Here is a 22,691-nt window from a genome sequence, read left to right as displayed (position 1 = left end):
GCAGGCAAAGGTGTATGAGCCGAACTTTTTAGACATTTGAATTCTCTGCTGTAATGTGATCTTGTGTGAACAAATTTTAAAGTTGTGTTGGTAGATTACAGAAAAACTATAGGTTTGTAAAAAAATGTATGTACATGTTTGTGTTTTTGAAGGAATAATGTTTATGCGTGGTTATTGAAAAAACAAAAAACTTAAGTCACTGAAATAAGGCCAAAAAAAAAAAATTTAAATCTGTGTTCACAAGACTTCTGGGTATTTAGTAGGGGTGTGACGAGATCTCGTGTCACGACATCTCGCGAGACTAAAGTGTGACGAGATTTCTCGTCTAGGCGAAAAGTAGTCTCGTGATGTTGCCATGACAGAGTGTTAGGATGATTAGGAAAGAATATGCCACCGCTACGTTTACATTACGCCTCCACTGTCCTTTTGCTTTGTGTTTAAATAAAAAACATTTAATTAAGTTGGATAACGGTCGCCGCCGCTCCATATTTAAAGAGTACGCGCGATCGCTGACAGTGAAAGTAAACGCGTGCCCACATTCAAACGTGATTTCAAAACCCCACATTTTGAAAGCGGCTCCCTGATGAATGCAAGTATCTTCCAATATGAAAGCTATTTTAGGCTGGGCAGCGTAAGTTGTAACCATCTCTTAGCTCTGTATCAAAGAAAAAGTGGGTCTTATTTGCACTTTGAATATTGAGAGGGTGCGATTATGGTTGCACTTATTGTAAAGTGTTACCATAAAAATGAATAACAGTTTTCTCTTAATCTTATTAAGCACAAACAGTAAGGTTTCATTTGTTAACATTAGTTAATGCACTGTGAACTATCATGAACAATGAATGACCATTTTTATTAACTAACATTATCAAAGATTAATAAATACTGTAGCAAATATATTGCTCATTGTTAGTTGATTTTGGTTAATACATTAATGTTAATAAATGAGACCTTATTGTAAAGTGTTACCATTTTTATTTATACTATTTTTATTTCTATGATCAGTTTGTGTAAAGGAGTTCAGTTAGGAGGACAAAAGTTGTAGAAGCTCATAAATCATGTACAGTAAGGTCTGAAGAGACTGAAATCATACAGAAGTCAGTCAGTTGAGTTAGTGGCAAAACCTTTTACAGTGCTTGAGTATTGTTGTGTTTTCCTGCATATGATAATTCATACTCAGAAAGTAGAACTGAATGACATTCATTACAAGATGATTAGTTAAAACATTTCAAATACACCTGCAGAATATTTTTTCTAGTCATGTATTTTGCCATTGAGGATTTCTTAAAAATAGTGTGTAAAAATCTTGTGTCGTCCCGTCTCGTCTCGTGAACTCAGTCTCGAGTCTCATCTCGTCTCGTGAGATACCCGTCTCGTCACACCCCTAGTATTTAGACTAGAGTTTTTGCTTCAAAATTATGTAAAAAATTATCCTGGCCACTCCTTCATATAAAACAATAGAGAGATTTAAATTTTAAAGACACTTTTTGTCAAGAAACACAATATGCGTGGAGGCGTGAATCACCATAAATAATGGGTCATTTACATCTGAGAAGACAAAAGAATCGCATAATGAGTTGTAATGACCTGCATTAATAATGAGCTCTTTCAGACAGGTAGGCTGTGAAAAAACCCTCTGTGATCATGCTGATAACAGGATTAATGTCCACTCTTGACAAAAAAAAAACATGATTTTTGTGATCTCATGCATGCACGTGTTAATGCAGATCATGTGAAGAAAATTTTGTATAGCCCTATGTTAAACATTCCTACCTCTATGGCATTTCATATATAGGCTACTATATTTGTTATAGTATATAGCCTAAATGTTAATGTGCAGTTGACAAACTATACATCATTAAAAAAATCTAAGACTCAAGCTTCACATTTTGACTCTTAAAATCTTATATTGACCGTCATTTCTTAATATGCTTAAAAGCATGCACATTTGGAGAAATATTGATGGATTCACATATGTTTATATACATTTTCTATACAGAGGAGTAATATTTATTCTATATTTATTGTCATCACTGTGAACACTGGATACTGTGTTTTCAATTCATGCTTGCAGCCGGAGGGCGCTCTGTGCACATTTACTTCACAAATACCTCCTAAAAGAAGAACAACCATGTGACTCCAGGAACTAACAGGCTTCCAGAGATCGCTAACTATGGCTATTCAAAACACTTTTCAAGACATTAAATACACGATTGAAACGATGTATGCATATGTTGCCTCATAATTTGACTCTGAATAGCGCTGGCTCTGTGGGCGTGGCCGCATTAGTGGATAATGAGCTGAATCACGGCCTTCTGACATGGCTCTCTTTTCATACAGATTACATAAACAGAATATTTGTTTTCGATTTGACTTACACGATTTAAAACCTGACATCTCAACGTTTCTTTAGACAAGTCTAATTTTTTTGTGATTAATATTCACTAAGTTACAGTTAATTTTCTGAGAACTATCATATTGGACTTCGTTCAGAGGGAGACGACAGATCTTGCATCATGTTAGTTTTCTTTATTTTACAAAAACATTTTGTTTTTACTCTGAGTGTACACAAATAAAAGAAGATATTCCACAGATTAAAATGGTGTATGACTCTTAATTGTATGTGGAACACTGACGGAGTATTTTGAGTCTCTTTCACACTGGTAAGAAAAAAACCGAGGTGTTATCGCCAGCGATACCTCAGACCTCAGAGTGTTAAATAAAATTAATGAGTACCTTTAGTGTTTTCAGTGATGTGCAGCCTATGTATATCTGTTCACAGCTCAAAAAAATGTGTTCTGGGGTTTCATGACCCTTTAAGTACTTATTAAAATCAGACACTAAGACCTTTACTTAAGTTGTAGTAGAATTGGTGACTTGAAACTTGTAAAAGAGTCATTTTCGCTGCAAGGTATCTGTACTTTTACTCAAGTATGGTTTTCAGGTACTCTTTACACCTCTGCTTTTTCCACAGTGATGACTTCTAAAAGAGTTCTCTTTCGAGTGAATCTTCATGTGGCCTGACCACATGTAAAAGGCTTCTCTCCCGTGTGAATTTTCATGTGGGAATAAAGGGTAAATTTATGTCTGAAACTCTTTCTACACTGATGGCTTCTCTCCAGTGTGAATATTTGTGTTCCCTAAGGCTTTGTTCTTGTGTGAAGCCATTCCCACACAGTGCACCTGCAGGGCTTTTCTCCAGTGTGAGTGCTCATGTAGCCCTTAAGGTTACCTTTAAATCTGAAACTCTTTCCACATTGCTGGCAGGTGAAAGGTTTCTTTCCAGTATGAATTCTCATGTGGACTATAAGGTTTCCTGTCTCATTGAAATTCTTCACACACTCTTGGCAGGTTTAAGGTTTTTCTCCAATGTGAACTCGCATGTGGATTATAAGTTTTCCTTTTTGCCTGAAACTCTTTCCACACTGTTTACAGGTGAATGAGCTCTCTCCAATGTGAACACTCATGTGGGCTGTAAGATTTCCTTTTACACTGAAACTCTGTCCACACTGTTGGCAGATCTAAGGCTTTTCTCCAGTGTGAATTCTCATGTGTCCCTTAAGGTTACCTTTAAATCTGAAACTCTGTCCACATTGCTGGCAGGTGAAAGGTTTTTCTCCAGTGTGAATTCTCATGTGGACTATAAGGCTTCCCTTTTGACTGAAACACTGTTCACATTGTTGGCAGGTGTAAGGCTTTTCTCCAGTGTGAATTCTCACGTGGTCTGTAAGGTTTCCCTTTTGACTGAAACTCTGTCCACATTGTTGGCAGGTGTATGGCTTTTCTCCAGTGTGAATTCTCACGTGGGCTGTAAGGCTTCCCTTTTGACTGAAACTCTGTCCACATTGTTGGCAGGTGTATGGCTTTTCTCCAGTGTGAATTCTCATGTGGGCTGTAAGGCTTCCCTTTTGACTGAAACTCTGTCCACATTGTTGGCAGGTGTAAGGCTTTTCTCCAGTATGAATTCTCATGTGGTCTGTAAGGCTTCCCTTTTGACTGAAACACTGTCCACATTGTTGGCAGGTGTATGGCTTTTCTCCAGTGTGAATTCTCATGTGGGCTATAAGGTTTCCTTTTACAGTGAATCTCTGTCCACATTGCTGGCAGGTAAAAGGTTTCTCTCCAGTGTGAATTCTCATGTGTACTTGAAGGTTTACTTTCACAGCGAAACTCTTTCCACACTGTTGGCATGTGAAAGGCTTTTCTCCATTATGAATTCTCAAGTGGACTAGAAGGTTTTCTTTAAGTGTGAAACTCTTTCCACACTGTTGGCAAGTGAAGGGGCTCTCTCTAGCATGAACTTTCAAGTGAACTTGAAGGTTTCTGTGTTGATCAAAACTCTGTCCACACTGTTGGCAAATGAAATAACTTTTATTTCCAGTCTTTTGAGCTCTTTTTTGTAAGGAGGTCCTTTTAGCCTGTATCGATCTTTTCCCAGTCATGAAATCAGGTTTTTCATAATGTTTTTTCTCTTCTTCCATTTCATTAATTTCATGACTCACCTCTTTCAGTACCGTTAGGTCTAGGGCAAAAACAGACATAAAACAATTTAGACATTTAATACATCAAAACCAACAACATGTATGATCTATACCCTATCCTATCCTATGTATCAGGGATGGGCAACTTTGGTCCTGGAGGACCACTGTTTTGCAGAGTAAAGTTTCATCCCAAATCAACCCACCTATCTGTAATTTTCAAGCAGTCCTGAAGACTGAAGACAATTTTGCTGGTGTGTTTAATCAGAGATGGAGCTAAACTCTTCAGAATAGTGTCCCTCCAGGACCAGAGTTGCTCATCCTGTCTATAGATCTTATACTCAAAACACCAGTGTTTTTCAAACCTGGTCCAGAGGGACTCACCACTGCACATTTTATATGTCTCCTTTATTTATCACATTTGGTTAAGATCACCATCTTGTTAGAAGAGAGCTGACACTGAATTTGCAGCTTTAACCGCAAACTAATGTTCATCAATTGGGATAAACTGGATCCATTATAGACCTAAATGTACTGAAATTAATTCACTCAAAAGCTCTTCTGTACTCCGGTGTGGTTACCGATCTCAGTACTTCCGTACCGCACCCAAGCATAATCCAACCGTGCCTCTTCACGTGGGCCAAGGCATGGTACGGATTACAATTACACTAGTAAAATGAACCAGACTTAAGGCCTGTACACACCGGGACGAATATCGTGTGTGCGATTATCGCCAACTTTATTTCCTCGTGACTAAACAAAGGTCACCAATGTGAGTGTGCACACCGACACGAAAAACGGCAGGCGTAAAAGCATCATTTTTTAAAAAAATCCTCTGATTCATTTTTTTTTTTTTTGTTTGACACGTCGCATTATAAAACTGGCAACCAATGAGAGTGGTGCTTTTGTTCATGTACCTGGAGATGCTGAAATTATAGTAAAACACGACTTAGTGGCTCTCGAGCACAAAACGGTCTTGCTGAGCACACATTGATACCAAGACGACAAAGAGAAAGTAAGTAGACGAAGAAGACCCCTACAAACCATCCCTGGGTCTTAAACGGCTCCTTAGCTTCCTAGGTCGTGTATCAGAATACCGTGTAAATGAATGTGGCCGACTCCCTGATCAGTGCCCTGACTACTGAACAAGGGAGCTGATTGAGACGCATGCTATGGGTGCTGTTTGTTTTGTTTTGTTTTATCTTTTACATTCGAGAAATATAGTTGAGAATGTCTGTTTCATAAATATGTTTATTTGCAATACTGTTCACCTGCACTACTGTCATTGTGACTTATTTGGACTACCGTTTCTGACTACCATCTCTCATGTCATATATATGCCATTTTATATCTGCATTTTTATCTTTAACTTTATTAATATCATACATATGTTTATTTGCACTACCGTTAAGCACCAGCGCCACATACTGTCAGGGAGTGAATTTGCACATTCACTCTGCACATCACCAGTGAAAATCGCTTGGGTATGAACACAAAAAACGCCTCGAAAAAGGTGCGATATTCGTCCCGGTGTGTACAGGCCTTTAGGGGGTTCAAAAGTGCTCGGCACAGTTCAGATCGCCTAGTATGAATACACCCTTAATTTCTGTTTTATGACACATATTATAATAAAAAAAAATTAACTATCAAAAATCTATATCAATGAGGAAAAGTGGTTAACTCTTTCCCTGCCATTGATGAGATTTTCTACCATTTATGACACCATGCTTTCCCACCACTGATGGAATTTTCTGACAGTCCTTGTTTTCCGTGTATTAAGACTTGCATTTTTATGGGCTGAAATTCAACATGGTTGTATATTTAAGCTGTGAATATTTCAATTAAAAATATTTCACACACATTTTCATTATTAAAAATTCTATAATTTATATTCACCTTTCAGATTTCACTTCCAAAATACTCATTCTGTTTAAAAATACAACCTATAAAATTCGACTAGCAATTTTCAGTCCATTTTATTTCACTTTCAAATTTGGCAGAAAATTCAACATTTCACATCTGGGAACTGCAGGAAAAGCAGTAGAGTGCCGATGCATGATCTCCATCTGCTGTTAGTCTGCTTCACCAGCAGGTGCCGCTAGCGGTTGTTTACGAAGACCAAAGCAAGAGTAAGTCATCATTCATTGATTCATAAAAACGGATTTACAGAAATTGAGCAAGCGGATGAATGTGAATGTGTGATGATGATCAGGGCCAGTATACAAGTGTTGGTCATATAATTCGAATATCATCAAAAAGTTGATTTATTTCACTAAATCCATTCAAAAAGTGAAACTTGTATATTATATTCATTCATTACACACATAAAATTCACACATCAGGCGTTATTATAGGAAACATGATTAAAGTTGTTGCAGAAACAAGGTTTTGTTTGTTGCAAAGTGCCGGACCAGCAGAACATGACAATATAACAGAGAAAATGTTTTGAGACCAGTGAAGACGACAGCACAGAATAAAGCTGTCCGTACCTACTGCCGCTGCCTCAGAAGATTCAGGAGTCCAACGCGGCTGCACAATGTCATGATGTAAATAAGACAACATCTGTCCTGCAAACCCTTCTTGTTGCTTTTTTTGGCTTATGCCTACCAATGCAATGCAATGAAACCAATGCAGATATTCCAGAAAATGAAAGAGTGGCATGAACGCACAAATCGGATCTGAAAAGCTGCGATACAGTGTGGACATAAAAAACTTTGGATTCGAATTTGGACTGAACATTGTTTTTGAACTTATTTCAGTTTATATCTGAACTTTAACAAAACATGTAAATGATAACCATGATACTTTTGTCACAATAATCACGGTATGTAATTTTCACATCATTTCACCTCTAGCCTCAATCTGCTCATTGATTTCTAACCTACACCTGAATCACGAATGACAAGGTGAATATTTTTCACTGGTTTCATCAAATATTATCAGTTCACTCACTTCTACTTCATAATGTTTTACACACTTCCCCTGCTGACATTCCTCCATATGACACACATGAAATGATTATTGATGTAAAATGTTTCAATTAGGACTTTTTTATTGCTGGATTTAATGTTCAATTACTGCTTTTTATGTTAAGTATGTTAAATATTAGTACAGCACTTTGAGCATGAACAGAAAAAAATACTTTCATTGTTCTCTATCCAGAAGAAGATATTGGGTTTAATGTTGCACAAAATATTCTCTATTTCTGTAGAGCTGGACATTTTAATAATGATCAAATGACTGAGTTCAGCTGTGAGAATAAAACCAACCTGTTTGTTCCTCAGTATCTTCATGTTTCACACTGAATGTTTCTTCAATCTTCATGTCTTCACTCTCCTCTTTAATCTTATTTTCTTCAGTTTCCTCTTTAATAAACTCCATCTTTAAGAAGGGAATAATTAACTGAGTTAATGGTCTTAAATGAACCTGTTCAAACAACAACAACAAAAAAAACACTCAAAACTAACGCTGCAAATTAATAAACGTAATATTTAGGCATGTATGACTGATGAAAACATGTTTAGTTAGTTTGTTAGTGTTTGTTGTTCTCGTTCATGTTCACTGTTTGAGCAGCACGAGTCGTGATTCACTGAATCATTTCTCAAAGTATTTGATTCAATTGACTCGGAGTTGAAAAGTTCAGTTTCTCCATCATTACTCGCCAGAGACTGAACTCGAGTTCATGATAAACTGATTTATGATATATAGAGAGAGAAATGAGACGCAGGTTTACTGTTTCTCATCAGTGCATATGAGCTTTACTCACACAAATATCCTTCACTACAGTTAGATAAATAAATCAAAATTAAATTGTAAATAAACTAATATTTCACAAAGCTTGTAAAAAAACTATAAATCATTGAACTGTCTTCATCGATTTAAACAGCATAAATTCTTAAAACAAACCTTTATTCAGTACTCACAACAGATGCAGGACCTCGACGCAGTCTTATGACGTCATGTTGTCACTCCAAAATAAAAGTCCTGTTCAGACGCTGCATTGTCTACAATCACAAAAGTGCATAGAAATCTAACAATTTTTATCAGATAATCTTTATAGTAAAACTCAAAGAGTGACAAACATGATACAAACACAAATGTTAAAAACGTTGTTTGAGTTCATAAAGCAGAGTTCATTCATGTGTCCAAATTGAAACACATTTAATCTCAGTGTGTTTCACCAATATAAAACTGTGGACAAGATCATTTGATCCTAAACATGGGTATAAAATGTGTAAAGTTATCTTTCAAGAATCAGTTTAAGTAAAAGATGCATCAAAATTAAATGCAATTCATTCAATATTAAAAGTATTGCTAAAAGTTTGTCTAATTAAAAATGTAATCTTTCACATATTTGTTATTAAAGGTACAATCTGTGATATTTTTTTCCGCTAGAGGTCACTAGAAGCCTATTCAAAACAAAGGCGTAGTTTGATGACGCCTAGGAGTCGGGAAGAACTCTTGTTCATGGATGCGATTATTAACGTTACTGTAGTATGAAGCAGAGCAGGAGCGAGTGTTGCGGGAGCTGAACGAGGAGCTGGAGCGATTGATCAACACACGCCCCACGAGCAGCGGAACTTTTATTATGTCACAGTCGCCGGCGCCGCTTCCGCTTTTCCGGTCATGAGTATGAGGTTTACGGGAGCTGTCCTTGTCGACAGAACCAGCGGCAGATGGTAAACAGTAATTATGTTCCATAAATAAGTAACACAATCCACCATAAAACGTGCAAGAAGTAAATAAGGAACTGCTTGAAGCAAGCTAGTGGTTTGCTGGACGCTAGACACTACTTCCGCATTTGTCCACGACACTGTTGTCATGTGGTTTCTACGTCAGTAAAGGCGGTAACAAAGAGTAACTGACGTCATTGACAGGCGACTGCACTGCCCCGTGTCACTGTTTAGAATGGGAATTTTCTCATGATTTACAAGTAGTTGAAAACATTAGAGATATTGTTAGTAATCAGCTGGACAAAATATATAACACTAGCCTAGTGGTTTTTGGATATTTTACTGCGAATATCTTACATAGTGTACCTTTAAATCAATAGCAAGAAAAGTCTTTGTTGTTAAAGAATTAGTTCACTTTTAAATAATAAAAAATGTCACTATTGTTGGCCATTTATGCTGAATCGAGAATTGTAATAGGAACTCACGATATCGTTTGGGGGGAAAAACTGGACAGTAATACAATTTTTGTCTTGGTTGAGGAGGTGAGGGAAGACAACATTATTTATGTAATAATGTCATTAAATAAACTCACTGTCTTTCCTTCAAAATAATCACATGTGTGTCGGTGTCTGTCCCCTGAATGTCGACCCTCGATCTCCTTTGTGGCCATATGGGAAAGTGAATATTTACAGAGACAACATTAAAACTACAGTTACATTTACACGCTTCCAACAAATAAATGTATCAACTTCTGTCAGCTTGTTGAGCACATTTATTTTATATGGACATTTTCTACCATATGATGGCTGAAGCAGCAGCACGTGACTGTTTTCATGGTAACCAGATCAACATTGTGAACGGAATATTACAAAACTGAAGTGAAAACACCAAATTATCATTCAATGGGATAAAATAGCTTCTCTTCCCTGCAAACGATACCATGAAGAATGTGAATATTTAACCAAGTTTAAAACAAAAGGTAAGCAGCTATCCATATTCCTTTCAGTATCAGCAGACGCAAAACGCTATAAAAAGCGACAACATTTAAAGTAAAAAAATGAAATAAGTTATAATAATCGATATTAACACCTTCTGGGTTCTCGATTTTAACTATTTGAGCAACCATAAACAACGCAAAACATACAAATTTTGAGTTTTTTTTTTATAGGATTCCTATAAAGGAAAATCACTCCCTGCCCTCCAGACTCATTCACGCTGCTGCTGTGACGTCATGTGCAAACAACCTATTAGGTCGGTCACGATATTAGATTTTTCACACCAAAAGAATGGCCAAAAGAATTCACAATATCGATATACCGCGATATCTATAGAATCCTTGTGTATCAAATTTTTACTTCATTTAGTTCTTCTCTTTCAGGGTTGCTGCACATTAAAGGTGCTACAGAGGATCTTTTTTGTCGACTGAGAAACCAAAGACAGTTAGTGAGTTTTTGAAATGAGCACATGCGCAAGAACAACCCCCCTCCTTCACAGCTCATTTCGAGGGAACGCCTCCCAAAACTCGTGCACGAGTATTGAGTGTTTGTTTACCACCAGCATATGCTGTGTCGTGTTAGTGGATTCATTATGTCGGACTCACCGCAGGTAACTCATAATCTGCAGTTGTTACTCCTGTCTCCTGACAAAAACATTGCATGCGCCGCCTGTAGAGTGTGGAAAGTTACTGGAGCGCGCAGCCGCGCTCGTCTCTCACAAGGAACGTCACGGCAGTGATTGACAAGCCTGATTGGCTGATGTTTTTAAGGCCCTACCTCGTGCACAGATGATGTATATTAATAATATTCCTTTCAGTGCACCTAATAAATAGTCTTTTATCAGTTAGTGAAGACAGTTTCAAGTAATATTGCAAAAATGTATAAAACAAAACATCCTCTTTAGCACCTTTAAGTCAAATTTAAGACATTTAAGATCTTTTTAAGACCTGAAGAAATAAAAGTTATTCTAGCCTAGCAGCCTATACACTATGGCTGTTACCAATGAAATGAAATCATTATCAACAGAATCCATCTTTGCAATACAGAGGTGACAGAGTGAAGTGGCATTAATATATTTACACAGCATTTACAATGTGTCTACATCAATTTAATTCAATATTTAAATTCTGATTTTAACTTTTTAATTAAAATGTACTTTAAATATGAAACTAGTTGAAAATATTAAACAAGTTAATTGACATTTGTGCTGATTTGAGGAAAACGGCATTCTTGCTCGTGTCATATTGTACATCATATCTTATGATATAAGTTCATAACAAAAACTCGTCAGGGGCTGTGTATTTTGAATTTTGAGCGCATATAACTGCATGCATAGCTATATCACACTGAATAAGATGTGTAAAGTAAATGCGGTAGGCTACTTATTAGGGGTGGGGGGGTGGGGAATGCTATTTAATGTATTCTGGCTTATTTATACTGTTAAAGAGCTGAATTCTCATGCTAACATTGGCCAAAGTTTCAAAACATGAGTTGGACGTATGATGGAATATTTCTGTTCCAAACATTCTTTTCCAAATCGTCAGAGGTCGGATTTCCTTGTATGGGCATTTCTCCGGGAAGGGTGCGCAAATGTGGACCAGAGCGAGAGAGCAATAGCACACCTATCAATGCACATTCGGGTTTCGGAAGTCGTCGGCAGTGCTGCACAGGTCACAGGACTGCACAAAATGTCACCAAAGAAGTGTGTTTTTGGTTGTGAGGGAAAGATTCCCAAAGAACCTTGTTTCCCAAAGAACCCAGTGTTAAGTGGAGCTGAGAGTTTTGTTCTTGCGCAATACATTGAGGCGCTGTCGATATTTGTTATTAAAATAACCATAGAAACTGATAGTTGCGATCACTTTTTATTGGTTGAAATGAATGGAGAATATCTGGCATTTTTCAGTGACTGCTCGAGCCCTCAGGATCGGCGCTTATGGTTTCATAAACAAGGCCCAGTTCAGTGCTGGATTACAGATCGTTTGAAACTGAAAGCGTTAATGATCCCGGTCATGAGTTGGAACAGCAGATGGAGAGTAAAACTGCTTCAAATGTCTGTTTTGTTGGCAATAGGCGCCTGAGTGCATATAATGTAAACAACATGAACGTAATGAATTTATAGACTCATTATTCATATGCTATATTCAATATAGTATTAATATCATATAATTAATATGTTTATTCAAAAGTTATCCATCGATGGAGTATTGTGTGTGTTTAAATACAGTTGTTTAGCTGACCATGGATAGCTTGTAGACGATCTCTACACAAAAGCTGGGCATGCACGTCACTCTTTAGCTCCGCTCACATGACACGCCTCCAGCACTCTGCAGTTTTCGGAAATGCTCAGTACAGCGTATGTATCTTTTATAAATATGATTAAACTAAAGACTTTTTGGAGATATGAAGGATGCACTACTACTCTATAGGTACTCAAGATTAACATGAGATTGGCAGAAATTGCGGGCTACTATTTTTAATAATAATGGCCGTGTGTCTCAATCAGCTCCCTAGTTCAGTAGTCAGGGCACTGATCAGGGTATCAGCCACATTCACTTTCAATATTTACTGATTCATGACCTAGGGACCTAGGGAGCTGATTGATATGCAGGGCCAGTCTCACGTGAGAACTCCGGTCTTGAACGCGTGATATCGCGTTGTTTCCTTGTCACGTCTCGCGTGTGTTTGGTTGTGAAACGGAGTTTGTGTCCCAGACAGAGTTGTCTGCGATTCTTCCTATTGAAAAGTCATGCAGTGTGAAAACTTCTGTTGCCGATACATAGTGCAGTTTGAACACAGCAGCGACTGAATGCTGGCCAAGATAGTCATGCAGTGTGAAAAGAACAGTGACCCGACTACTGTGAAAATCGTGCAGTCTGAACTCGGCATTAGAGTAAAATTTTAGTCTTGAGTGTGTCAAAATTCTAAGAATGACGTAATTTTACTCTTATTCTTAGACTTAAGAATAAATGTGATTCATAAAGGTTCCTAAGTGTCAAGACTAGGTCTTAGCTCTTAAATTATTTAAGAGAGCTGGAGAGGTGTCTTAACCTAGTTAAGAGTAACAAGATGGCAGCAAAGAAGAGGAGATATATGCTTTCCAAAGAAGATATGATGAATTGGAGTTATATGATGACATGGAGTTGATAAAATAATATAAACTTGACTGTCAATTCTTTTTGTAACTGATCTAATAAGAAATGTAATAACTTTAAATAAATAAATATTACTTAATAATTAATATGTTTAATGCATTTTAATACATTTAAAAGGTGCTGTATGCGATTTCTCAAATTCGTTGTTGAACACTGATGATATTTGAAACCAACCCAAACAAACTTTGCGCCGCCTCCAGAACTCACACTCCAGTCCTAACCTCTGAGTTGGTCAAGAACCCTGGCCCGATGCACTACCAATGACGCTAAACACCTCATTCTCTAGTAGGCATCAGTGTGCAGTAGTTTACCTGCAAAATTCTCAGAGTCTGGCCACTGTTACACACGCAATGAGAGTGGTGTCTGTTTATCATAGCAAAATGCTTCCCGAAAAATAAAGCGCAGATGATGAACACACGACAAGGAAGCACAAAAGATGAACATACAGTACACAAGTAAATACAAATAAGAGTTTCTTGTTATTCGCAAACAATTTTGCGTAACCCATCAAAAATTATTTAAATGTTTTAAAATATTCAATTCAATTCAATTCACATTTATTTGTATAGCGCTTTTCACGATACATATCATTTCAAAGCAGCTTTACAGAGAATGCATGTCAACATTACAATTTAAAGAATGCAGTTAGCAAATAATGTAATAATTTAGGCAATTAATTTACAATCACTGTTAGCAGTTTAACTGAACGTAGAAGCAATGAGCTCCTGAAAAATGAATTACATTAACAATAATTAGGATATAGAAATTGTGCAATGTGCATGTTGATCCAGATGATTGCGTCTTCTGAAGTCCTCGCAGGAGTTGGCGCCGTCTCTTCACAGGTGTTGGTCATCTGAGGTCTTCTTAAGAGGCTGGATCCAGACTGAAGCTGAAGTCCTCTCTAGTCACCTCGGGACGGGTGTCCCGAGGCAAAACAGAAAAGCAAATGGAGAATAATTAGCGTAGCTGCTGTTCATAACATTAAGCAAAGATAGTCATGTGCAATTGATCTGATATGAGATGCATTATGTGAATGCTTGGCTAAAGAGATGTGTCTTTAATCTAGATTTAAACTGGGTGAGCGAGTCTGAGCCCCGAACATTATCAGGAAGGCTATTCCAGAGTTTCGGAGCCAAATGTGAAAACGCTCTCCCTCCTTTAGTGGACTTAGCTATCCTAGGTACAACCAGAAGTCCAGAGTTTTGTGATCTTAAAGAGCGTGAAGGATTGTAGGGTGATAGAAGATCAGTTAAGTACACAGGAGCTAAACCATTTAGAGCCTTATAGGTCATTAGCAATACTTTATAATCGACCAGTGTAGAGATGATAAAATTGGTGATATATGATCATATTTTCTTGACCTGGTAAGAACTCTAGCAGCTGCATTTTGTACTAATTGTAGCTTGTTTATTGATGAAGCAGGACAACCAGCTAATAATGCATTACAGTAATCTAGTCGAGACGTCATGAAAGCATGAACTAACTTTTCTGCATCAGAAATAGATAACATATTCCGTATCTTAGCAATGTTTCTGAGATGGAAGAAGGCTGTTTTTGTAACATATGAAATATGATTTTCAAAGGACAAGTTGCTGTCTAATATAACACCCAGGTCTTTAACTGTCGAGGATGGAGTAACAGTACATCCTTCTAAATGCAGATTGTCTGAGAGATTCTGTGTACAGGTTTTTGGCCCAATAAGTAATACTTCAGTCTTATCTGAATTTAATAGAAGAAAATTACTAGTCATCCAATGTTTTACTTCTTTAACACACTCTGTCAGATTGGATAATTTAGAGATTTCATCTGGTTGTGTTGAAATATATAACTGAGTATCATCGGCATAGCAGTGGAAACTAATTCCATGTTTTCTTATAATATTGCCGAGTGGCAGCATGCATATTGAAAATAGCAGAGGGCCTAACACCGATCCTTGCGGCACTCCATAGTTTACTATCGTGATCTTAATTTTGTTCATATAAACGGGGAAAAATCTGTGACGGTCTGATAGGTACGATCTAAACCACCGCAATGCCTGGCCCTGAATACCAGTGTAATTTTGTAGTCGATCTAGGAGTATTTTATGATCTATAGTGTCGAACGCAGCACTGAGATCAAGTAACACTAGTATTGAGACATAGCCCTGGTCAGAAGCTAGAAGTAAGTCGTTTGTAATTTTAACGAGCGCAGTTTCTGTGCTATGATGAGATCTGAATCCTGACTGAAATTTTTCATAGATAGCATTTTTTTGCAAGAAGGAGCACAATTGGGCACCACTTTTTCTAGTATTTTAGACATAAATGGAAGATTTGAAATGGGTCTGTAATTTGCTAATACATTTGGATCTAATTGTGGTTTCTTAATGAGAGGCTTAATAACTGCTAGCTTGAACGGTCTTGGGACGTGACCTAGAGATAAAGACGAGTTGATAATATTGAGAAGAGGCTCTTCTGCTACAGGTAACAGCTCTTTCAGTAGTTTAGTGGGTATTGGATCTAGTAAACATGTTGTTGTTTTAGACGCAGTGATGAGTTTATTTAGCTCTTCCTGTCCTATAGTTGTAAAGCACTGCAACTGTTCTTGAGGGGCGATAATTGAGGCTGAATCATAAAAATCTGTTGAAGGTTGTACATTTACAATTGTATTTCTGATACTTTCGATTTTCTCAGTAAAGAAATTCATAAAGTCATCACTGCTAAACTGTAATGAAATGTTTTGTTCTGGTGATGTCTGTTTATTTGTTAATCTAGCCACTGTACTAAACAAGAACCCTGGATTGTTTTGGTTATTCTCTATGAGTTTGCGGAGATGCTCGGCTCTGGCTGCTTTTAGAGTCTTTTTATAACGAGACGAACTTTCTTTCCACGCGATTCTGAAGACCTCTAAACGAGTTTGTCTCCATTTGCGTTCTAGATTACGAGTTTCTCTTTTGATAGTGTGAGTAATACTGTTGTACCAAGGTACAGTATTATTCTCTCTAACCTTTTTTAATCTCATCGGTGCAACAGTATCTAATGTACTAGTGAAAATGGTGGACATACTGCTAGTCATTTCCTCAAGATCATTTGTGTGTTTAGGTACGATGAGCAGCTGAGACAGATCAGGCAGGTTATTTGTGAATTTATCTATAGTTGTCGGGAGAATTGTTCTGCCTAGTCGATATCGTGGCGCAATTTGACAAATATCATCAGTATGCAGTACGCATGTTACAAGGTAGTGATCAGAGACGTCATCACTTTGCGGTAGAATTTCTATAACGGTTGGATTGATTCCATGTGATATAATTAAATCTAGTGTATGATTAAAACGGTGAGTGGGTCCAGTGACGTTTTGTTTGACCCCACATGAGTTTAGTAAATCTGTAAACGCAGCCCCTAACGCATCATTTGTATTGTCAACATGAATGTTAAAATCTCCAACAATCAGCGCTTTATCGACGTTGACCAATAGGTCTGAGAGAAAGTCTGCAAACTCTTTTAGGAAATCAGCATAAGGCCCTGGAGGTCTATAAACGGTAGCTAAAGCAAGAGATAGCTAAAAAAAAAAATATGACATTGAATACAACATTATCAGTTTTTAATATTTCATTGGTCCTCTCTTGTTTTTGCATTTGTTCATAATTTCTTTGTATGACTGACTGGCCAAAGATAATTTAAAATAATAAAAATAATTTGAAATGAAAATTTCATTTCATTATCACACATGAAACAATTGACTCCAAGCACAGTTAGTCGATGTGTTTACATCTTTTAACACATTTTTAAAAGTTTAATTAAGTTTAATTAAGGTTGAAGATGTCAGTTTTCATATGGCTGGACATCACATTTGGCCACTACTCTATGGCAGTTCATTGACTTTCCAACTGACCATTAAACCATGTGGCAAAAGAAAGACACTTTAATGTTGACTGTGGGCTTCCCTGGAGTTGTTGGATCCGTTGATGAACTCATGACACATCATTGCTCTAACGGTAAATGAGGAGACATATATCAATAGAAAAAGATTCCACACCATCAATACTAATTTGTGATAATTTTGCATAATGATGAGTAATCAAATTAATTGAAACCAGCAAAAGGTCCCTATACTACACTTTCTGCGATGTGACGTGGAAGTACACATCACGATATTGATGCGAAAATGATACATCGTGCAGCCCTAAAGGTGAGCTACTGTATGTCAGAGACAAACTATCCCACCCTTTCATAGTCAAGCATTTTAACAGTACAAACCTTATCAGTGAACTTTGAGGGCCAAAAAAAGCAAACAAATCCAAAATCATTCATTAATGTTTGTTGAGGTAAAAAGTTCACTAAACCTATTTTAATTTTAGGAAATATCAACCAGCCATACTGATGCTTATGACAAATTTTAAGTCTGTGTATCATAGCAGTTGTTGACATACTGTGATATTTTTTTATTTATTTTTTTGGTGTGTGTGTGTAAACACTTTCCCTTTACAGATATTGCATGTTCCAAAATGACAGAAACACTGGCAGAACTAGTGACTGAAGTGAAAGCACTTCGTCAGGAGGTCCAGGGTTTACTGAGATGGCAACTGCCAATCGCTCCTCCATTACCTCTAAACAACTTGATGGACTTAGAAGAAGCAGAGCGGATTCTTCAAAGTGAAGATGCCAGACGTGTTATGGTAATTTAAAATGTAAAGTTTTTAGGCTAAAAGGAAGTTTTGCACTCAACACGCATATCTACCATGCAAATTGTTTTTTACATTTTTTCTAACAGGAAAAAATAAATATTTTGTAACCTATCCATATTTTATGCATATATTTTCCTGACACGTTACTAGGTCGCCCGTTTTGTCATAGTGGGAGGAGCATCTGTTGATTCCCGCATTAGGAGGATGTTGTCCTGCAGTCTAACAAATGAGCTGGCCTCCCAGTTGAATTGGACAGGAAAGAAAATAAAAAATGAACAAAAAAGAAAAACTGCATTCAAAGACACTATGCTGAAGATATGCATGATCCTTAAAAGTCTTAAATTTATTTTATCAAATTAAATACATAAAATGTCTTGAATATCCTAAATGGAATGAGAAAAGCCTTCATTATCTTTTCAAGAGGTCTTAAGTTTGGGGCACATGAATGAATTAAATGTGTCCTGCAAAGATGACAAAAAATGTATTTGCTTTGCTGTTTTGCAGTAAAACACAAGAACAATACCAAGAATGTTTAAATTCAGGGAAGTAAGCTATTTAAACCAGGACACTGTGTCTGTGTGTTGCCTAGCAGTGACATCATATCTCAGTTATCCTCGGTTCCCGTTAGTTAGTTTTGTTTTGTTTTTTTGTGTAGAATAATCCATGAAATCACCCAGGTCAAAAACAACTACATTTCTATAATGTATATTGCTCTATTTTCTCCCACTAATTTTGCATGTAAAATACAAAACATTCTTTAGTAGTACTTCAGATAATCTTAAAAACACATGCAAGTGTACTGACACCATGAAATATGAACTAAAATGTGCTTTTAATGTACCAATTTTAATGTGCTTTTAATGTACAGCGCTGCGTTACCACATGTACGCTTGACCGGAAAAAGAAGCAGCGCCGGTGACTGTGGCATAATAAAAGCTCCACTGCTCTCTAGCCATGTGTTATGCACATCTCTCATTAGCAATTTCTCCAGCGACCTCGTTCAGCTCCCCTAGCACTTAGCTCAAACATGGCTTGGGGGCATTGCTCGCGGTGGAAAGCCCTCTGTTCATTAGTTCATCATTTTCTTCTTTCTTTCTTTGTTTTCTTTCATTCTGTAGTACTGTTTCTGTTGTTTGAGTGTGTTTCCATTTGCATGTACCTCCATTGAACAGATAAAATTTGTCATGGTTTTGAAGGCTGTTCTGGCATTTGCTTTTAATGTGTACTTAATTGTATTGGCCAGAAAATGCTAAATGCTAATTTTGTTGTGATTGTGGTATTTTCATTGTGGAGGCATAAATAAATACATTTGTGTGTAAACTGAAGTATGTTATTTACTTGTTAAAAACAATACTAATAGCTGCACTACATGATTATTGAAAGGAGTAAATGAAAAAGACAATTAGTAGCATAGAATCTTGCTGTACATAAAGCAAGATTGATTTTATGTGGTTTCTATGTTGATCCAATGTTAAATAAGTGATTTAATTTAGGTTGAAAAGTGATTGGTTTTACAACCATGTTGATCTATTTTTCATCACAGAAATAACATTAATTCAGGGTGCAAACCTGATGAAAAATCACCTTAAATTTCAACATTGATTCAACATTGATTCAAGGTTGGTCTGCTATCTGGGTAGTGTTAGGTTAAAGGGATTTCTGCTGTACAGCCTTTACTACCATTCACTGCCATGCATCTTTTCCCAATATAATTATACACTTGTTTTGGCACTAAAAATAGTATTTCTTTTATTCAAGTTCTTCCATCGACTAAAATACCAATTCTTATCTGGGATAAGAAATCGCCGTTTGGATGACTTGCTTCATGTCTTTCTTTGCAAGACAGAGACTTACTTCCAGGCAATAAAACATTTGCAATCAGCAGGAATAATGGCAAACTGTGTAGCCATTAAGATGGAGGAAACATTTAACAATGTAATTAGAATGATGGAAAATGGCTGGATCATCAGATATGTCTAAAGACCCCACAATTTTCTACAGAACCTGCCCAGCAGAGTGCTTCTGTAGTTGCCCTGTTGGTTTGAGGGGTGAAGTATGCAAACATTTGGTGCTGCTGGATGTACTCAAAGATAAGGATGATGCGTTCCCTGAACTTGCTCTTCAGCTGGAAGCTCATGCAAGAGCTGTACAAGACAAAGGCCAATTCAGTGTCTGTTCTGAGGTGAAGATGGAAATCGATGTGGAAAGCCTTTGTGGGAGAGGAACATATCATACGGCTTTGGAAACCCATTCTTGTACCTGTTGCACATTCTCATATCATGGTCTATGTCCCTGCCTTATTTTAGCCTCTCCGATGACTTCAGTCAGATAAACCTGCTCTCTGCTGCACCCTGCTGGACTGGAGGAAATATATCCATAGTGCAATAAAGCAGATTCCCAAGAATGAAAAGTGGCAGGGATTCTGTAGTGATAATTGTTACTGACCATTTTATTTGAACTTAAAGCAATACAACACAAACGCAGTTTTACAAACAATCATTATCAGTATAACATGGTGCATCACTGAGAGATATGATACACTTTAGACTTCTGTAGATTACTAGATCATGATAACAGCTAGAAGAAGGTCATATTGACATAGAGCTGCTTGTGATGGAGCAACGAACACATCAGAGGTTATTAGTACGCAGTTTTACATTTTTCTGTTTTATTCATTTCCATTTGTGGTTTTGTATGTTACAGATAATGATTCCATAAAATATGACAAGACAGGATGAACCCTATTTCTCACAAATCCCTTTTCTCTTCTCAGAGCATTTGAGATCATTCCAGCTCCGGATGTTGCCTGAAGGCATCAGTTCAACACAGTCCTCATCTCCACCTGCGTTATTTGGCTCATATTCATACCAAAACCTGAAGAACAGTGTGAGCTTATTACAGAAGAAGTGAAAAATAAGTAAGAGAGAGAAGATTTCTGTTATGCTAAAATGATCTGGCTGTGGTGTTTTTGTTTTCTCTGTGTGTTTTATCAGTTACCCTTCATTCAGTGGTGAATTATCCACCCATTTCATGCTGCCTTCATTCTCAATGTCAGTCAAACCAATCCACACTCTGTCCTTGATGAATGAAGATAAGAACCTCTGTGTGAATAAAACAGGAGTAAGTGTGATTCCTCTCATTCATGGACAGACATTCACACAAACTCACCTGCTTCTCCTCAGTGTTGATAATGACCAGATCACCACCATGATCCCTGCAGTACTGCCGGCTCTCAGACCAGTTCTTCCACTCACTGGATATAGAAAACCTGTCCTTTCCTTTTCATAAACACAAACAATTTTGTTTATTATTTGTTTTGTAAAGTGCAAATTGAAATACACATACATTTGTACAAACCTTGTTCGTATAACTTCCTTAGTTGAGTCTGTAGCTCTGTTTTTTTCTGACTCAAAGAGTCAACGCTTCCCTGTAACTGGCTTTTCTCAGCAGTAAGATCATCGACTCTGGTCTCTAACTCCAGTTTCTTCTGACTCAGAGAGTTGAGGCTGTTCTTCAGTAGGTCTTTCTCAGTCATTAGATCAGTGTAATTGTGCTGTAATCTGCTGATGGTCTGATTGAACTCTTCAACTGTGTTCTTGTGGCTCTTGAACAGAGATTCTCTCTCTGCTGTGATGGAGATGTGCTGCAGTGTGATGAAGACCAGCAGAAGAATACAAATGAGCCCGAGACACACTGTCATCAACACCAAACACCCTCTTCCTCCTGACAAACAGGACCAAAACAACAAATCCACCTTTATCTTTAAATTATAAAAACGTTTATTCCTTGATAATAACAGCAACATTTATGCAGTACAATATGAAAATAAAAACATGTTTTGTTAAAAATAATTCCATGTTAAATCATATTATAAAAAAGCAGAAACATGGTTATTTGAAAAAGGATTTAAACTATAATGAATATTTCTCATACTTGAATGACACCATTTCTGCTTCAAATGAAACTTTCTACTTACTGCACTTTTGAGCATTTCTTTCATCCTGTCTGTGATTCTGTGTTTGAGGTGCAGGTGTGTCCTTAATATCATCGTTTTCAATATTTTCATAAATGTCCTCTAAATCCATGATTCACTCATAAGACATCAAGTTTACACTGATGGGCTGTGGTTGAATGACGGGCATGGTTTCTTTTTAAATAGTGCTAACCTTAAACAGGAAGTGGCTTTATTAGTTCAGACACAGAAAAATTGAAACTCTCCAAAACTCTCTGCATTCAGACTCAAACACCTTTAAACAGGCATTACTTGACCATTGTATTAATGGCAATTAATTTGAAGAGAATGAATAACATTTTTAAGCTGGGACAGAGAGGATGATGGTAGAAAAAACAGATGCCTTGATGTTTAGCTACTAAATGTGTGTAATTATATATATATATATATATATATTATAATATGGAACTGGATATTGTGGAGGTTATTATAGAATAATGTAATTTCTTATATAATGGCAATTTTACATTTTCCTTCAAGCAAATTTAATCTGAAAAAATAAATAAATAAATAAATAACATTACAGACTATACAACAAAATGAATATCATAATGGATATTTACATACAATACAACAACGATTCCATAAAGTAATACATAAAAGGGAACAAACAATTAAATATCACATTTAGGGGTGGAACTTCAAGTATCTTAAATCCCTTTTTTCTTGTGCAAGTTGTTGTTCAGGGTGGGATTTTCAGGCATCTGTTCAATACAGTCCT

The 22,691-nt window shown here is 36.9% G+C and overlaps 2 protein-coding genes across 2 annotated transcripts; both read right to left on the bottom strand.

The window, feature by feature from the left end:
- Window positions 1-2,725: 2,725 nt before the first annotated feature.
- Window positions 2,726-8,058, bottom strand: LOC125263355 (gastrula zinc finger protein XlCGF8.2DB-like). Its single transcript, XM_048182372.1, has 2 exons — window positions 7,748-8,058; window positions 2,726-4,522 (listed from the first exon to the last, which is right to left on the bottom strand). Exons 1-2 carry the CDS (start codon window positions 7,857-7,859, stop codon window positions 3,522-3,524), a joined length of 1,113 nt encoding a protein of 370 aa, XP_048038329.1. The 5' UTR covers window positions 7,860-8,058; the 3' UTR covers window positions 2,726-3,521.
- A 12,537-nt stretch (window positions 8,059-20,595) lies between these two features.
- Window positions 20,596-22,281, bottom strand: LOC125263440 (CD209 antigen-like protein E). Its single transcript, XM_048182430.1, has 4 exons — window positions 21,316-22,281; window positions 21,127-21,236; window positions 20,956-21,059; window positions 20,596-20,832 (listed from the first exon to the last, which is right to left on the bottom strand). The coding sequence occupies exons 1-4, from the start codon at window positions 21,761-21,763 to the stop codon at window positions 20,700-20,702; spliced, it is 795 nt and encodes a 264-aa protein (XP_048038387.1). The 5' UTR covers window positions 21,764-22,281; the 3' UTR covers window positions 20,596-20,699.
- Window positions 22,282-22,691: the final 410 nt, after the last annotated feature.

Source organism: Megalobrama amblycephala, linkage group LG1 (assembly GCF_018812025.1).
Source record: "Megalobrama amblycephala isolate DHTTF-2021 linkage group LG1, ASM1881202v1, whole genome shotgun sequence".
NCBI lineage: Eukaryota > Metazoa > Chordata > Actinopteri > Cypriniformes > Xenocyprididae > Megalobrama > Megalobrama amblycephala.
This window is presented reverse-complemented; position numbering and strand designations above follow the sequence as displayed.

Bases quoted from the DNA above. Each gene is read 5' to 3' on its own strand.
- LOC125263355 (XM_048182372.1), bottom strand. From the start codon at position 7,859: ATGGAGTTTATTAAAGAGGAAACTGAAGAAAATAAGATTAAAGAGGAG. The intron at 4,523-7,747 runs GTTGGTTTTATT...TTTTTGCCCTAG, and splicing joins AGATACTGAGGAACAAACAG to ACCTAACGGTACTGAAAGAG.
- LOC125263440 (XM_048182430.1), bottom strand. From the start codon at position 21,763: ATGTTGCTGTTATTATCAAGGAATAAACGTTTTTATAATTTAAAGATA. The intron at 21,060-21,126 runs GTGAGTTTGTGT...TTATTCACACAG, and splicing joins TCAACACTGAGGAGAAGCAG to AGGTTCTTATCTTCATTCAT. The intron at 20,833-20,955 runs GTAACTGATAAA...ACTGTTCTTCAG, and splicing joins AATTCACCACTGAATGAAGG to GTTTTGGTATGAATATGAGC.